This window comes from Martes martes (assembly GCF_963455335.1).
Source record: "Martes martes genome assembly, chromosome: 16".
In the NCBI taxonomy this organism is placed as follows: Eukaryota; Metazoa; Chordata; class Mammalia; order Carnivora; family Mustelidae; genus Martes; species Martes martes.
The window spans coordinates 11329061-11347535 of NC_137904.1; the positions used below are offsets into that span (position 1 = coordinate 11329061).

General features: G+C 44.8%; 1 protein-coding gene across 3 annotated transcripts in view; it reads right to left on the reverse strand.

The window, feature by feature from the left end:
• ULK2 (unc-51 like autophagy activating kinase 2) overlaps window positions 1–12176 on the reverse strand; it is an 82988-nt gene extending 70812 nt beyond the window's left edge. For 2 of the 3 annotated variants that reach the window (XM_080826200.1, XM_080826199.1), the window contains exons 1-3: window positions 11947–12176; window positions 10637–10729; window positions 9468–9509 (exon numbers count right to left, since the gene is read on the reverse strand). In XM_080826200.1, the coding sequence (XP_080682326.1) occupies window positions 9468–9509; window positions 10637–10729; window positions 11947–12036 (225 nt within the window). In that variant the 5' untranslated portion in view covers window positions 12037–12176. Of the gene's footprint in view, window positions 1–9467; window positions 9510–9937; window positions 9954–10636; window positions 10730–11946 lie in introns of those variants that run through there. The other variant, XM_080826201.1, reaches the window with a different exon arrangement.
• Between the last annotated feature and the right edge of the window lie 6299 nt (window positions 12177–18475).

The following is an 18475-nucleotide window of genomic DNA, read 5'->3' on the forward strand; positions in this document are numbered from 1 at the left end:
AAATACCGCGATCTCATTAAACCAGTCTTCTTCTTCCTAAGTATAAAGTACAAAAATATTATCTCAAATCAGTATTGCTTAGCCATACAATAGCACCACATCCTAACTACTGAAGACAAGAGACAACTAGGAATTCCCTAGGGAGGGCTAAACTGTTGACTCCACATGAAGACATGGAAAGAAATATTTTAACATCCTTGATGTCTCATGCAAGTCTTCTCTTGCTCACATTTATTTTTTTATTTTATTTTTTTAAGATCTTTACTTATTTGACAGAGATCACAAGCAGGCAAGAGAGGCCGCAGAGAGAGAGAGAGAGAGAGAGAGAGAGAAGCAGGCTCCCTGCTGAGCAGAGAGCCCGATGTGGGGCTCGATCCCAGGACCCTGGGACTATGACCTGAGCTGAAGGCAGGGGCCTTAACCCACTGAGCCACCCAGGTGCCCCTCTTGCCCACATTTAAAGCCATACAAACCTCCAAAGGTGCGATCATTCTCTCTTGAACACTCCCCTCCATTACAAAATAGCGCACATCTTTTAAGCGAAGCATATAAGACATCTGGAGCACGAGCAAGCTCCGAGAGCCAGGAAAGAGCGAAAAGAACAAACAACCACTCAGGGCATCTGCAGACAAACTGAAACACCGACGGTAGTGGGGTACTAGGGAAGAACTCGAAGAGGTACTTGGAGGGTCAGAAAGGCCGAGAAACAAGGCCAGCGGGCCTGTGAGCCAGACCACGGAGGGCTACCCAAAGCTGAACACACATCTGATCTCCTGGACTAAAACTCAGGAAATCCTCATCCTCAACTCCTCCCCAGGGAACTCCCATCCACAGAATTAAACACAATGAATTTCAATTTACCATTTCCCTACTCAAACTCCTTAATAAGATAGAAAATCCCTAAGAAGGAAAAAAAGCAAGGTATCATCATGAAGAACTCTATGCCAGAATACAAAAATTTAGATGAAACAATTTAAAAAACAATTCGTTCAACTAAAAACACAATCCTCAGGATTATTCTCCTTGGGTTTACATTGTATTAGCCAGCCTGAGAGCATCCTGTGAGTAAGCCGGCTTGGGTTATCATCTCCCTTTACCAAGGGGGTGGTGTTTATAAATAAAAAATAAAGTCTTTTGAAGGACGCACAACAGTGGGTTTTTTCTGGAAAAAGAACTAAAGGGAGCTATCAGCAAAGGGCATCTCTTTTTCACTTTACATACTGCTAGACCACTTAAATTGTTTTTCCACCAAGGACCTACACCGAGGGCCTTTTACTTCTGTAATTTGAAAAAACAATAAAGACGAAGTGAATTTAAAAATCAGATAGCATGACTAGGTGCTCTTTCCAGCAGAATTCAGATGCTCAGGATCAGAAGGGGAGAAACTAAAGTAACAAAACAATTCAGTAAAGAGCAAGAGAAAAATTGAAAGCAAAGTCTGGACTCCTGAAACCCACCCCTCACCATTTGTCTGCTACTTTTCCTGATTCATTCTCCACCCCTTAGGTGACTCCTATGGGTTACTCGTAAAAGAAGAAAGAAAATCCTTGTAACCTCCTAAGGGATGAGAGATGAAGGGCTCTTTTGTTATGTTAATCAGGTGACCTTCAGAGAGCCCCCAGGTCACCTAAGGGTGGCCTTTCCTGTCCACCTGTACTGACCAATCTTTGCCCCACATTTTCCTTACATGAACCTTGAAGTATTTTCAGCACTTTGGAGACCATCTTTTGAGAGTTACTCTAGGCTGTCTTCCCAGTGTTGGCCGCACTGAAAAGTTCCTTTCTCGTTTCACCACCACTCATTTCTCTGTCTTTGTATTTTGTTAGTGGTGAGTGGTCAAACCTGGTCCATTCGGGACCCCTGGCACCAGGTGGTCATGGACCCTTGGGCCGCAGTTACAAACTTAATAAGTGATAACAAAGGACTTCCCTAATCTAAACCCGAAATGCCCATAATTCCTCAAATTGCCTGACTCTTTGCAACAGGCCCACAGAAGGTATCACCCTCTTCTGTAGTTGTACTCAACCACAGGTAAAAGTTTGGGTTACCCTTCTGAAAAATCAGATGAGCCCCTATATCATTTCTCTGCACATAAGTTCCAGAGACCAAAGACATAAATACGAAAAACCAAAACCATAAAGACTAGAAGAAAATGGCGGAGGGTCCTTTTTATAATTTCATAGTGGAGAACTCCCTTCGTGATATGAAACCTAGGGGCTATTAAAGAACAGATGCGGGGCCTCAGGGTGGCTCGGCTGGTTAAGCCACTGCCTTCGGCTCAGGTCATGACCCTGGCATCCTGGGATCGAGTCCCAGATCGGGGTCCCAGCTCCATGGGGAGTCTGCTTCTCTCTCTGACCTTCTCCCCACTCATGCTCTCCCTCTCTCTCTCAAATAAATAAATAAAATCTTTAAAAAAAATTTTTAAAAAAGAACTGATGGACAAATACTACTACACAAGAATTTCCATATGCCAAAGAGATGCTAAAAACTCCCTCCTCCCTATTGCCCCCCCAAGAAGAGAGACAGGCAAACTGGGAAAAACATAGAACAATACATACAACAAAGAGCTGACAACTCAGATTTCTTCTTCTTCACCTCACACAGCTACTATCAGCCCTGTCTCCTAAATGTCTCACCCATCCGTCTAGGCCGCTCCATTTCCAGGGGTGCCACCTATTACCCACACCCCTCACCCACGGTGTCCCCATACCCACCCCTGCCCATTCTCCAGAGTAGCCAGTGGTTTACATACTTTAACAGACACCTATGCCCACTGATTTATAACAGAGAATATTCCTTTTCCTAACCATAATGGTTAAATCTAATGTTCAGATGTATGTACTGCCTCACTGGTATTAAAGGACCTGGAATGCAAATTCATAATCAGAAGACTGCCCAAGCATTATAGACAGAAAGAAAGCAGAAGTGAACACTCCCCCACAAAAAAAGAAAATCGCTTTTATTCCTCAATTACGAAGTGTTTATTGCAAGGCCTTAAGATACAACACATTTGAAAGAAGTAACCAGTCACCTTCACCTCACCATCTGAGACTGACCTGATAGTTTACGCCTTCATGTACCTATTTATACGTACACTCACATGCAAACAGGGCACATATTTGCATTTTTGTACATTTTAACATAATCCATTTCCACCTTTTTGCTTATCTCCACCCCTCCCAAGAGTCAGTATTTCCAGCTAGTACGCATCTTTTCACAACTTTCTCATAGTAAAAAGTGTGTATTTCTAATGGCAACATTCAAATATTTTTTAACTGCCCACTATTACAAAACACTGTTCTAGGTGGTGAGGATAGAGATAGATGCCCTATTCTCGTTAAGCTTCAGTTCTAAGAGGTAAGAGTCAGGGAGAGACACCAAACAAAAGAATTGAGTATATAAAATCTGTCAGAGGGTGATGAGTGCTTTGAAAAGCAAGTAGGGAAGGGAGACAGTGCTGGGGAGGGGACTGCGATTCTACTGAGGGTCGCTGAAGAAAGCTGAAATGTATTTGTTGAAAACATAACGCTTGTGTAAAGACCTCAAAGAGGCTGAGAATATGTCTATATCCGTATATACAGTGTACCTGGGAAGAAAGGCCTTAGGGGAAAGGAAGAGGAGGGCCCTGAGAAAGGACTGCTACGGGGACCATGCTGGGGCCCCTGTGGACAGAGCAGAAGCAGCAAGCCCAGGAAACTAGGAGCCGGGTCAGAGATAATAGGGTCATGCTGTGCAAATAAGGACTTTGGCGTTTACTTTGATAAAAATAGGGAGCTGCTACAGAGCCCGAGCAAAGGACCAACAAACCCTGACTTACATCACCGGGATTAGTCTGACTGCAACGTTAAGAATATTCTTACAGGGTGTGGAAGCAAAATATTGTCCAACAGCATACCAAAAATGTTCTAATAACTCCCATTTCTACCAGCGATCCATGAGAACACCGTACACCTCCTCCTCATTTCCACCAGTAGGAACTGAGGCAATTTTTAATTTGCCGAAGAGATGCATGAGAAGGGACATCTCACTGTTTCTTTAATTTACATTTCCCTGACTACTTGTTCATGAATATCATTTCATACATTAGCCCTTTTTTTAAAGATTTTATTTATTTATTTATTTATTCGTCAGAAAGAGAGAGAGAGAAAGCACACAAGCAGGCAGAGAGGCAGGCAGAGGCGGAGAGAGAGGCAGGCTCCCAGCCGAGCAAGGAGCCCGATGCGGGACTCGATCCCAGGACCCTGGGATCATGACCTGAGCCGAAGGCAGCGGCTTAACCCACTGAGCCACCCAGTCGCCCCCCCCTTTTTTTTTCCCCTAAAGACTTTATTTATTTATTTGTCAGAAAGAGAGAGAGAGAATATTTTATACATTAGCCATTTTTATTTCTCTTATGAGAACCAACAATTTGTATCCTTCGCTTACTGTCTCTTTGGGTTATCTTTTCCTTACCAATTTGTGAGACGATTTATATGTTTGAGATATTAGCCTGATATCTGTTGTGTTGTAAATACTTCCTCTTTTTTTAAATTTTATTATGGTATAATGTATATTCATTAACATACACCAGTTAAAGTGTACATTTCAGGGGTTTCGACAAATGCATAGACCCGTGTAACCACCCTTCCAATCGAAAGACAGATCATTTCCATCATCCAGAAAGTTCTTTCATCCCCTTGGCTGTCCCCGGCTCCCTGGAGGCACCACCCTCTCCTGCACCTTCCCTGACTTCTACCACCCTCACTCAGTTCTGCCTCTTCTCAGAGCTCACAAAAGCGGAATCCTATACGGGAGTTGTATATATGGCTGGCTTCTTTTCCTCAGCACTGTAGAGGCCACTTTTAGGCAATAGGCTTGAGCAATGGAAACATGAGCCAGGCAGAGAGACCCACAGTGACCACTGCGCTGCAAACAGGCTCCTTAAGTGACCCGCCTCAAAACGGCCACAGAGCCTAAGTGACCAACATAACCACGTACAGTTACCAAAAAAGGGAAAGTCCATATGTGCCCCTACCTCTTCACTCTGCATTATAACTACAGCCCCCACCACTGCCTCCTCCAAAGACAGTCTCTCCCTTCCGTCCTGCCCGCTGTTCCCTTGCGGCATATTCCGCAAACGTCTACCTCCTCTGTTCCGCCTCCTCTGTTCCATGCTGAGTGAATCCTTTCAGGACCTGCACCACAGGTCCCCGCCCAATCGGGACATTGAAACACAAACTAATGTTTAAAATTCATATGCTGTGGCAGGTATCAAGTTTGTTCCTTTTTATGGCCGTCAATTTGTTCTTGGTACTATTTGCCATAAGGCAACTTTTGAAAAATTCTATAGCTTCTGAGTTTCTTGATTTAAAATACCTCTCCAACTCTTGAATTATAGTCATCTAAATATTATTCTAGGATTCTTGGGGCTCTGGGTGGCTCAGTCAGTCAAGCGTCTGCTGTCAGCTCAGGCCATGATCTCAGGGTCCTGGGATTAAGCCTCACATCAGGTTCCCTGCTCAGTGGGGAGCCTGCTTCTCCCTCTCCCTACCTCCCTGCTAGTGCTGTCTCAAAAAAATAAATAAATAAATAAATAAATAAATAAAATCTTTATATATATATATATATTATTCTAAGACTCTTGCTCTTTATTTTATATATTTAAAGTCATTTGGAAATTAAATTCTTTTTAATTCATTTAATTCATTTGGGAATTACTGTGGAAAATGATGAGAATTGGGGCGCCTGGGTGGCTCAGTGGATTAAAGCCTCTGCCTTCGGCTCAGGTCGTGATCCCAGAGCCCTGGGATCGAGCCCCGCATCGGGCTCTCCGCTTAGCAGGGAGCCTGCTTCCTCCTCTCTCTGCCTGCCTCTCTGCCTACTTGTGACCTCTGTCTGTCGAATAAATAAATAAAATCTTAAAAAAAACAAAAAAAGATAGAAAGAAAATGATGAGAATAGGGATCCACACTATTTTTTCTCAGACAACTAAGCTTTGCCAGCACCATTTTATTAAATGAATCATCTTTTCCTCACAACACTAAAAATTACCTAGTGGTGGATATTTATCCTGACAATGGACAAGTATGCAGGTGAAGTACTGACAATACTTATCTCGCCCCCGGAAGGCTTAAAGATAGGTATTTTTTGAAAAACAGACGTCGTATCTCTCTCCTGCTCTTAAAACTCTTCAGTGGCTTAGTGCCACTGAAGTCAGAATCAAGACCGCATGTGGCCCCTGCCAACATTAAGGCCATCACCAGCTACCACTCCCCTCCCCTCACCCCTGCACTCCCACCCCTGACCCAGGCTTCTCCTGGCTCCTCAAGCTCTCATCCTGCCTGTCTGCTCTACACAGAAGACTTCCTCTGCTTGGGCCTCTTACCTGCCCCTCTCCCACCTACCTAAGCCTGGCCATCTCCCACAGTTCCATCAAGCTTAACACCATTTCTTCACCAAGCCTTCCCCACCCCACAAAGTGGGGAGCCCTACTCCCCTCACCCCCATATGCTTTCTTCTCAAAGGTCTTAACTGTCCTCTTCTCCCTCACACATGGTGCACACTTAGAATAAGTAGCTCTTTGCTTCGTGTCCTCTTCCCCAATATGCTGGAAGCTTCATGAGGGCAAGGACCATTTCTATTTTGTTTACACTCTACTCCTGTATACTCTCACTAACTGATCCAAGAAATATTAATTACAAAGAAATCAGTAAGAACAATGAACACAACAAAAGCATCACAGAATGGCAACAGGAAAGTCACAGAAGAAATACAAAAAGGCAAATAAAACATGAAGATGGTCAAAGCATTGATGATTTAAGGGAAAAAAAAAAGAACTAACCAGGTTATTAGATCAAAATAAATTGGTACAACCTTCTGCAAGGCAACGTGCTAATATACCAGATGATTCCATGACCAGGAATTTACTCCACAGGAACACTCATTTAAATTAGCAAAGATATGTACACAGCTTTCTCTGCAGCACTGTTTCTAACAGGAAAAAATAAGAAACAACCCAAAACTTAAAACCCAGTTGGGTTTTAAGTAATTATCATTTAGCCCTATGGTACTATGTTGATATGAAAAGGTATCCAAAATATACAAAGTCTAATGAAACAAGTTGCATTTATATAAAAATACTATTATTAAGTCCCTCACAATGAAAAGTTTAAAAATCTAAGTATAAATGATTATAGCTGCATATATATATTTTTTGAAAACTCAATTTATTTCTGAAAATTTCTATTCTTTTCTAATTTATTCATGTTCACAATGATTATTTTAACTATGGGAATACATTAGTTTTTTCATTAGGGAAAGCATGTTGCTTTTTAAGTGTCATCTAAACTGAAACTTGATTTTTTACAGTGTTGGAAGTTCTCAATTTATAAAAGTGTATCCATAAACTTTAGACAGATCTCCAAAACTGATGGCCAGGAAAAACAATGTTTGTTTCAAGTAGATAAAATTACTATACAGTCTCTACCAACATACTGTAAGCAATCAAGGAAGCAAATCTAAAATATTAGGTCAAGACTGTTTAGTCATTAGCCAAATGCTCAAAAGTGTATTTGACTGATATTTCATAAATGTACGTATTTCTAGGAGTATACGATGCACAAAATACAAACATTTTAATGCAGTCATCTTAAAATTCCTGATTGTTTGATAATTCAGGTTTTTGAGTACTTGTTCCTCCTAAATATCTCACTCTACAACCAAAGCTAGTACTTAAGAACATTTTTCTAATAGAATGAAATCTAAGTATACTCTCTATTTTCTTTTTTACTCTCTATTTTCTGAAAGCCAAATCTACTCTGCAATTGACAGGGTTGTCTGTGCTTCTCAAAAAATGAGAAATTAAGAGTTAATATTATTTAAACAATTTTTGTACCAGGCACTGACTTGTACCACTTGGTGCCCTCTGCCTCCAGAGACCAAGATGAACTACACAAACAGCTCTGAGGAGTATCAACATTTCAACCAGGGATGGTGAGGTAAGTTTAGTTTTGACTTTAAAATTTTTTCCCATTTCTTGCTATGCTGCTTTCAATTTCTTGAAGGAATGAGTTACACCCATTTAAACAGGTAATGAACACACCCCACAGCAATCACATAGTCTGCACACGAAATTTAAATTGCAATTTTGGGGGAGAGTAATCACACACTACAGTCAAAAACTTTATAACTCTGTGTGCTATTTATCTGCCCTCATGATTCCAACGTTAGAAACTGAACGTAAAGAATCCAAGCTATGTTCAGAATTTATTTATTATCCTCATAGCACTTTCTACAATGGAAAAAAAAATGAAACATCTTGTAACGTGGGTTTAGTTAAATACTTCGTAGTATGATGGGACTATGTGAAAAGTCACTACATGCAAAAAAGAAGCACATGAAGAACGTTTTGTCCTTTTGTCTCATAGTCCATTTTGTGTCACCCCACTAAAATTAAGCACACTGAAAGCAAGGACTTTGTTTTACTCCCGGCTTTATTCCTAACCCTTAGAACAATGCCTGGCACATAGTAGCCACTCCAAGCTTTACAAAACAAATGAATTTGAGTAATGGAAGTGTGCACAGAAAAGGTTTGAGCTAGAAACACATACAGCAGGCTCATATAACATGTCCATTTACTTTACTGGGATTCAACTGTCCAGACTAAGAAAAACAAAAGAAAGAAATAAAGTAAATCAAGCACCCTAGTCCTAGTGAGAATCCTAGTGAGAATCCAGGGAGAAGCCGAGTCTGCTGCTCCCCCACCCCGCCCCGCAGATCTCAGATCACCGTGGCTCTCACACAGTGGCTACCACACTAGACAACAGTGATTCTAGGATTTAAAACACAATATGGCCCCTAAATATAAGATAACTACCTATCCTGGTGCTCTACCCCTCCCAAAATATTAATTTTCTCCAAAATTGGGCATTTTAAAAGGATTTCCAAGGAGAAAAATGTTGCCTTAGAAGAGAACCTCAGAACCTTGCCTTCCCACCTCCAAATAAAATTCAGCTCTACTGTATGCCACAGTGATAGACACAGATATATCAGGTGATGAATATGTATGCTTTCTTTGTTTTTATTTTTTTCCCAATATCTCTTCAATTAACAAATGTTGCTTTTGCAGTAAAAATAAAGCTCTAATTTTTAAATAGCCCACAACAGTCCTTTCTACATTTATTACAGAAATGGTAGGGGGAAAAAAATGTTAGATCTGGTATCAGTATTCCTCTCCTTGACCTAAAGCAACACTACTCCTGTAGTACAACTATAACTATACTCGTGCAGCACATTATTCTCTATCCCCTACGCTACTTCATACAGTTTTTTAGTTAATAAACATATAACTCAAACTATATACCTTTCCAACAAGAATAAGGCAATTTTATATTTCTCTTAAAATCCACTTAAATTTGTAAGAAATAGCAAATTCTTTACTGACATGCAAATTTAAAATAATAATAATAATAATAAAAAGGAGGTACCTGAACATCATAGAGTGCTACAATATTTTCATGCTGAAGTTCCTGTTAAGGAAATTGAGAATTTAAAATATTTGTGATTGCTCTAATAAATTTATCTTAATATGCAAATAAATACTAAGTGTCCACACACATACACGTACTATATACTCTTTCTATATACTATATTTCTGTTACTGGATTAGAACAATTCAATCTACAAAGAATAAGAGGAAATGTGCCTAATCAAACTACCTGAACCCTAAATGCTTCTTCACCAAGATTGTTTCTTAGAGTCTTAACAAGGTGAGTACTCTCATTGACAAAATAAATGTCACAGTTAGTATGAACAGACTCTCTGGGGGTCTTTCGAATTCAATATACATTTCTAACAGCAATAAAGGCATGAAATTCCAAAGTGCTTTTTAAGAGCACATTATTTGCCTGAAAGAAAACGAAGTATGATTCTTAGCTCAAAGAGCTGTAATTCTTACCAAAGAGCTCTCCACAGAGTAGTAGTTTTGATGAAAGCCGCTGTGAGGTGAGAGCTCTATATCCACATCAGCATGGGGAACACAGAGTTAAATACACCTAAGCCAGTTTCTTCATTGCGCAATTTTTCAGATTTTCTTTACTGAGCAAAGTGCTTTGTGACTCTCCAAGAAGTATGCAGTAAACAGGATTTAACACGTGTATTTGACTGGGTGACCATTTTTTTCCCCAAAGCACCTCACTTGGATAACACTGCTTGTGAGTGATCTAAAAAGACCACTTCCAAGGTAAATAAAATTTTTTTTCAATTTACAAGGAAAAAAGATTCTATTTCCCCCCAGTCACCCCCCCCCAATACTTAAGTGTCACCTGAAAGAGATCAAGAAAAGGGCTAAATAACGGATAAGATGGCTGTGCCTCTTCTCAAACAGTAACACAATAACTAGAGAAAAGAAGAAATTAGAAGCTAAAATCAGTCTTCACAGAATCCCTCTAAGCGCTGGCCACAGGCCACAAACATCTATTCTTAAAAATAGCTTCCGAGTACTCAAATGTCTCAAAAAACTGAGCAGGCAAAAATGAGAGCAACAGGTGAAAATTCTCAAACCTGGCTCCAAGGACCAAAATTACTAAAGATGTCATCATGCATTAATTTAAAATAAGTTTTAACCCAGTATGAAATACCACATAAAGCAACATACCTTTAAGATCTTAATTTCCTTCCCAAGCAGTATTTGTGATTTTGACAAGTTCTTTTTATTAATACTTTTAATAGCTACCTCCCAATCAGTTTTCTGAAAAGGAAAAGTAGTGTTACTCCGGGAAATTGTTTTACAGAAACATCATCTACAAGGTGTTCTTAGCAAATTCATAAACACTGGGGGCGGGGGGGGGGGGTGGAAAAGAATCTGAATCTCCAATAGGAAAAGGATTTCATAAATTAAAAGCTAATGTCCTACAAGACAGCCACTAAAAACTGTAACTATGAAGACCAGATAGTAACCAGCAGGAAGTGAAACAAAGGACAAAGTTTACAGCCACTTTAAAGTTACGGAGAAATGCAGATAATAAACTGGAAGGCGGTATTCGATCGCCTGGCAAGATTTAGCCCTCTTTTAATTACTTTCCGTTGAGTTTGCGGTTATTCTCACATTAAAGGAAAGTTAAGTTTTTATTACTCTGATAAGCAAAAAAAACCCAGCCTACTTTTAACAGGCCCCTTGCCAACAACAAGGATTTGATTATTTCAAACGCCTCTGATTATTTCCACTTCCTAGGTGCTCTTCCCAAATTTTTTAGATTCGAAAACCTCGTGGAACCCTGTTTGTGGAACAGCCAGAGCTTTAAGACATTTTTGAGTCTGCGTTCATGTTTTCTGGGATGGAAGAATGAAGCGTCCAACCATCTTTTCCACCCGCCTGTCTAACCCCACGAAGGGAAGCTGGTACCGGGCTCGTCCGCGCGTAGAGGAACCAACGCCGGGAAATGCGATACCACCCCGCCCCGAGTTTGAGAAAGTCTCGGGCTAACGGGAAACCAGCCCGTTTTCCGCTGGGTCTGCAATTATCGACCTCAAAAGTGACAAGACTTGGCAACCCAGGGCGCGGAAAAACCTAAGGTGCGTCCACGCCCGGGCCCCGAGCTGCGCAGCGGACCGTGCTGTCCTCTCGGACTCGTATCCTGGGCACATTCGGGTGGAAAGGCACGTCCCCACGGGCCAAGGCGGTGAACCCCTAAGTGCACTCCGGTTGCCAGGCACTCTGCACGGAGGAAATCAGAGGCCGAGCGGCCCGTCGGTAGGTGGAGCGCTGCCTAGCGGCTTCGGCCTCAAAACAATCCTCGCTCGACCAAAACAAACCCCGCGACACTGACAGCGCGCACAATGGCAGGCCTCAGGGCGGCGAGCCGACCCAGGGGGGCCTCTGAGCCCGCGGCGTCGCCAAGTTTCAGGACCACCCAGTCCCGCCGCCGCCCACTAGACCCCGGCCTCGCCCCCGCCGGCGGGGCTCACCTGGCGGTGCCGCCCCCGGAAGACCACGGCGAAGGCCCCGTGTCCCACGAGGTCCCTCTTGCTGTACTCGAAGTCGCCCACCACCTCCATGGCCGCGCCCCCGGGGCATACAACGGGCGGGCTGGCGGGCAGCGGCAGCGAGGCGGGCCGGGCTCAGCACCGCGGGCCCGCCGGCCCGGAGCGCGCCCGCGGGCCGCCGGACTGGGGCAGCCGCGGCCCCCGGCCCGGGCGGACACTCATGCCGAGAGGCCGGAGCGGAAACGGGGAAGGCCTCCGCGCGGGGCCGGGGTCAGCGAGGCCTGGCCCGGCCCCGGCCGCTCCTCATGGCCCGGCCCGCCGCCGGCCGAAGGCTCCCTTGGCGAAGCGGCCTCAGCGCTGCCCGGCCAGGGGCGCCGCAGCCGTCACTGTGCGCCCCCGGAGCCGCACGCGCGACCGGGAGAGGTGCGGGGCTCGGTCCTCCCCATCCCCAGCTAGTCCGGCCGCGTCGGCCCCCTCAGCCCCGGGTGCTGCTGCGGAGGCGGCCGCCGCCCTAGGACCAGCACAACCACCGTCCGTGCGCGCCTCCCTGCCTCGCAGCGGCGCCCAACGCACACGCGCGCGCGCCGGCCGCTCCCGAGCCGACTGCCGGCCCTCCGCGACGTCAGCACGTCTTGTAGGACGCAGCGCCCGCCGAGGCCCGCTCCCTCCGCCAGGAAAATGAGTGCGCGCGGGTCCCGGGGCGCGGCGCTGCCGTCGAGGCCGGTCCCCAGTCCCTCGCCCAGGCGGGGAAGGAGGGTGCGAGCCGTTGGAACCACGGCTCGTTACGCGCTGCAGCCTTCGTGCTGGGCCTGGGAGCAGATTCGAGCCTGCCACACCCCGGGCTGGAGCCCACTGGGAGGCGGGCTTCGGGGAAGCGGGTCTTGAACTCCCAACTGCAGGAGGGACCGGGCATCTCTTGTGCAGTACAGACCTCAGGGAACCGGTCAGAGCAAAGGAGCATCTCCTAGAGCCCGGCTTTCCCCGCGCCCTCTGAAAGTGGAGGTCGTGCTGCCAAGCTGCGTGTCTTCCCCGACCTGTCTGCGTTTACTCCCCAGGGTCCCTGAAGATGTGGTCGGGCAGGGGTTTTGCACATTTTGGGGGTCCCTTGACTTCTGTGAGAAGCTGAGGACAGCTCAGGACCCTCTTCCCGGAGAACTGTTTATGCACGCAGACTCGGTATTGAATACATTTTCCGCGGCCCTAATAATGAGAACCCCTGCTTCCAGCCACCAGATATCCTGCCAGTTTGATCTCAGGCTTTGAATAGCTTTAAGGGAGCTTGTTTTTCTCCCTGATTATTGAAGTTCAAGTGTCAAAGAACTTTGGCAACTTTCCTCAAGGAAGAGTCTTACAAAACCATTTTATAGACAGTAAACTTGAAAATATCTTAGAAAACTCAGACCCCGTATATCCCGGTATGTTCAGTTGTTTAGTATATTTGCTCTCAGGTTATCCCTTACCACCAGAATTACATTTCCCACCCCAGGTCCATCGCGGCAAACTGACCCGAAGGCGGCACAGAGACCCTAAGAACCTCCAGCTAGAATTCTCAGAGGAAGAACCTCCCTTCCTCAAACCTTCAAAATGTAGGGTCTTGGAACTCTTCTCTCACTTCTGTGCACCCCTACGTCATTCTACCCCTATCTGAAAATCTAGCCCAGGTGAGTGTTGGACACTGTGGAGATCTGGAGCCTTCGAAATGGAAAAGCAAATGAAGCAAATATGCACAGAAACACAAAAATTCATCTGGAAATGATTTTCCCTGTTGGAAAGCTTCTTTATTGTAAATGTTTAGATATGGATATTTAAATAGGGTATGGGATTTTTAAAAAGGATTTTTTGTATTTATTTGAGAGAGAGAGAGAGAGAGGCAAGGGATTGATCTCAGGACTCTGAGATCATGACCTGAGCAAAAGCAGAGGCTTAACGGTCTGAGCCACCCTGGTGCCCTGGAATATAGGATTTAATGTGCCAATCCCCCCCCCACCACCAAAAAGATAGATCTTCAGGAATACGTCTTATGGGCTGTAGGATTCTGAATAAGTTACTTATAACTTCCTGTGACTCAGTTTCCTCACTTGTAAAATGAAGACAGTAACAGTAACTGCCTCATCAGGTCCAGTAAGTGAGCTAAGCATGTGAAGCGTTTAACCAGTGCCTGGCTTATCCAAAGAACAATTTAAGCAATTGCCAGGTAAGTAAAGTGAAATCAAAGCTATAGGCGGTACTTCCCAAATCCCAGACCGGTGCCCTCAGGACGGTTCCCCCTTCCCTCTTCTGTGTACTCCCCCAGTAGTTCTTCTGTGAACAGAATCAAAGCTCTTCAGATCCAGAGATGGACCATCTATACCCTCATAAGGGTGGTTTATCTAACACATGTCTGGAGAATTCTTCCTATTCCTCTTACAATTCCAGAATTGTTTCCTGCAGGAACAATTAGCATACATTTTCTGGATAGCAGGGAGCAGTGGGGAGGTATACATCTAGACTGGGTCTGACAGCCTTTCCCACGTTGTACTTGGCAGTCAGCATCTTGGGGAGCACAGGGGGTGCCATTCCAGGCTGCCCAGAAGTGGCTGAAGATGCTGCCTTCAGGGTCTGTGTGCTGGGACGCCCCTCTGGGGGTTAGTACCAGCCGGGAGCAGCACTCTGACTTTCCTGGTGGTCACCTCACTGTCCCAGATGAGGACACGTATACCCTTTGTCATCTAAGTCAATGGATATTTTACACATATCTGTGTCTCAGACCTTTTGTCATGAGACATAATTCATAACCTAGCCTTGTTCACAAGGTCCCATCTGCTAGGAGTTGAAGCTCACTATAATTAATATACAATTTTGAGCTGTTTATATTTAATGTCATTAAAAATTACATTCCCATACTAACACATTACAAATTTTATTTGCGACAGAGAGAGCACTAGGAGGGGGAGCGGCAGGCAGAGGGAGAAGCAGGCTCCCCACTGAGTAGAACCCTGGGATCATGACCTTAACTGACTGAGCCATCCAGGTGCCCCTCAAACCCAAATTCTTAAGAAAGGGATTCTGATTGGCCCACCTTAGTTGAGGGGCACTGAACAATCATCTTAAAGCCAGGGACTGGAGATGAGGGAGGCAATCCAAGTTGTGTAACTAGGACTGTTCCCAAGGCAAGTCTGCAGGTGCAGCAGAGAGGCTGGGCAGGGGTTGGGGTGGGAGGAAGGTCGGAGAGATGCTTCCAGAAGAAGGGGCTGGACGGACAACCCAGAAAGTTTCTACCATGGGTCAAATTCAGGCTTTCTTCAGGAATGGCGGCAAGGGGGATTTTAGTTTGCTTCTGAAATCACTCAGCATAACTAATCTGAATCACTTTCATTGGTCTTAATTTGTCCAACTTAACTCTGTGTGTGCGCATGCGTGCAAATGTGCCTATTGATAAGCTATTGAAATGCGTCAGTGCTAGTTAGTAAACTGCATAACAGTAACCCCGATGAGAGGTAAGATGAATTCCTAATATAAATTCATAAATATAAATATAAATATAAATTCATAAATATAAACTTCATCAGCCAAATGCTGTAGGATGTCATGGTGAGAAAAGGGCCTCTTGGAAAAGTAAATGTGAGGAACGTTCACAGCCCAGTCTCCTGGGCAGGGAAGTACTGGAGGTCTAGGAGAATCGCTCGTTTATCATTTTTTTCAAATGACATCACTGCTTCTATTTCGGTTCTATTGTTTCTACTCTGATCCTGCTGCTGAGGTTTTGAATTCTTGGGAATAGTTAGTATGCAGGGCTTTGGTATTTATACATGCATGAATTTATAATAAATTATTGAAATAAGCACGTAAAATGAAGAGACAACAAGATTTGGATATATTTTGTAAAGCTTTTGGGAAATATCATAGCCACAATTCTTCTGAATCATAAACATACATCTTTCAAAATGATACCCCAAATAGGCTTCAGCCTAGGAATTCGCTGGTAATACGACAACTCTGATAATATGACAACAGCAAGGAGAATCTTTCCATATTGTTCAAGAACTGGAATAAAATTTGTATTTCTAAAATGACAAACAGTTTGATTATTTCACCCAAGATCCCGAGTAGCTTATTTTTGCCATTGCCATAACTGCTGGACCCAAATGGTGCTCACAGTTTGGATCATTAAAAGTTAAAACTGCTGGTGGTACCTGGTGACTCTGTCGTTAAGCGTCTGCCTTTGGCTCAGGTCATTGATCCCAGCGTCCTGGGGTCAAGCCCCGCATCCGGTTCCCTGCTCAGAAAGAGCCTGCTTCTCCCTCTCCCACTCCCCCTGCTTGTGTTCCTGCTCTCACTGTCTCCCTGTCAAATAAATAAATAAATAAAATCTTTTAAAAAAAAAGTTAAAACTGCTAAACATGTATTTCCTAGGAACAGCCGTAATGTTCTGTTCATGCTAACAGGCAAAATACAGAATATTTGTAAACATCGCTAAGATAAATTGCAAGGAACATCATGAGTCAGTTTTTTCCAAATAAAGCAACTGAAATATTAAAACTCCTAACAGAAATATTTTATCGACATATCCTTGTGATCTAGAGCTTTGCACCCTCTTGTGAAACGCGTATCGACTCAAATGAGAAAACCTTGTCCCAGGTGGGTTTGCAGAAACAGGGGCTGACCTGGAGTTTGGCGCAAGGTGATTATTAGAAATTAACACGGGTGGCAGGAGGGGGTGGGAGAAACATTGGCAGAGAGAGAACTGGGATGCAGGCTTGACCAAGCCGGGGCCACGGCGGCAGAAAGCTCTGGAGCGAAACCTCAGAGTTGACTTACACTGAGCCAGAATGCCCCAGCTCACCTCATCACCTGATAGGGCTGAGCGGCAGGTGTGACCCCCGGTGGGCCAGGCTGCCGTCGGGCCTGAAGGAGCAGAGAGCTGGAGGCTAACCAACCGGGCGGTGCATCCTTCCTCCCCGAGTTCTGGGCAGCACATCTCCAAGTCAACTCCAATGTTTTGGAAAACTTATGGGTCAGGCTGTACACTTTTTATCATTGTCAATGACACGCCTATTGTTTCCCATACAAGTATTTTTGCTTTGCTTTGTTGTTGTTGTTAAAGGAAAAAAAAAACACAACAGTTTATTTTGGAAACTTTCAGAGGGCTGCTGTGCTCCATTTGTCCATCTGTTTATTTGTGCAAAAGTACCAGGCTGTGGGGCGCCTGGCTGGCTTAGAAAAGTATGTGACTCTTAATCTCGAGGTCGTGAGTTCAGGCCCCACCTTGGGTGCAGAGATTACTAAAACAAATAAATAAACTTAAAAAAGGAGAAGAAGAACACCACCAACAACCAGGTTGCTAGCGTGCGCCCAGAAACTAAGCTTTGAAATTCTTCTGAATAGTTAGAATGCCTCTCTAAGGCTGATTATTGGTTCTCCTGCCTCTCCTGTTTCTTCCCAACTGCACCTGTCAATCAGCCTGTAGCCTCTCCAGCCACACTCACACCCACTCATCCCCCTTCCCAAGAGGCACTGTGTTGGGAAACCAACAAGGGAGTGTGGTGAACCAGGTCCCATCAATCCCAAGACCAAGGACCCTAGGGCTCTTCATCCCCTGGTGGGAGCTGGACAGGAAGGGGGGTGGGGCAGAGGGCAGGGATGGGGTAACCAGTCCAGAGGACCACAACCCTCCAAAAACCTCCCACAAACAACTAGCAAACAAAGGCGCAAACCATTCCCAGTTGCATTCGTTTCCTTCTCCCAGCGATGGGCTGGCCATCCTGGATTCCATCCTCTTCCTTTGTAGTCTGGGAGTCTGGACCAGAGGGTTCAGGCTGGGGGCAGACCCTGTGTTTCCCGGCTACACCATCCCAAACTGTGACCTCCATCTCCTCCTTGCTGTCCACCTCTTCCTCATGTTCATCTGGCTCTCTGATGGCCCTGCCCTTTCTTTGGGTGATGTGGGAATTCATGTCCCTCCGAACAGCCCTCTCCACTCTGGAAGGGGAGGAACATGGTCTGTAGCTCCGGCCTCATGCGCAACAGACTCCCATCCTCCTGAACACATCACACCCATTGGTCATGAGCTGCCCCATAAGCTTCCACCTTATCCCGCTCCTGGTCCCAGCTGGTTGGGGCCAAGGTCCAGCGAGTAAGCCCTTATTTTGCAGAGGTGTGCACGGGGGAAGAACTGCTCCACTGTACGCAAAGACACTTGGCCTTCTCCTGGCCATACTCCCTCTGAAACTGTTTTCCGTATCTGTCTGCTTGGAAGATTGTTTACTGGTTCTTATAGATGATGTGGTGCTAACGGGAATAGCATCTAAAAATCAAATCATAGGGGCGCCTGGGTGGCTCAGTCATTAAGCATCTGCCTTCGGCTCAGGTCATGATCTTAGGGTCCTGGGATCGAGCCCTGCATTGGGCTCCTGCTCAGCAGAAAGCCTGTTTCTCCCTCTCTCACTCCCTCTGCTTGTGTTCCCTGTCTTGCTGTCTCTCTCTCTGTCAAATAAGTAAATAAAATCTTAAAGAAATCAAATCATATATTGAA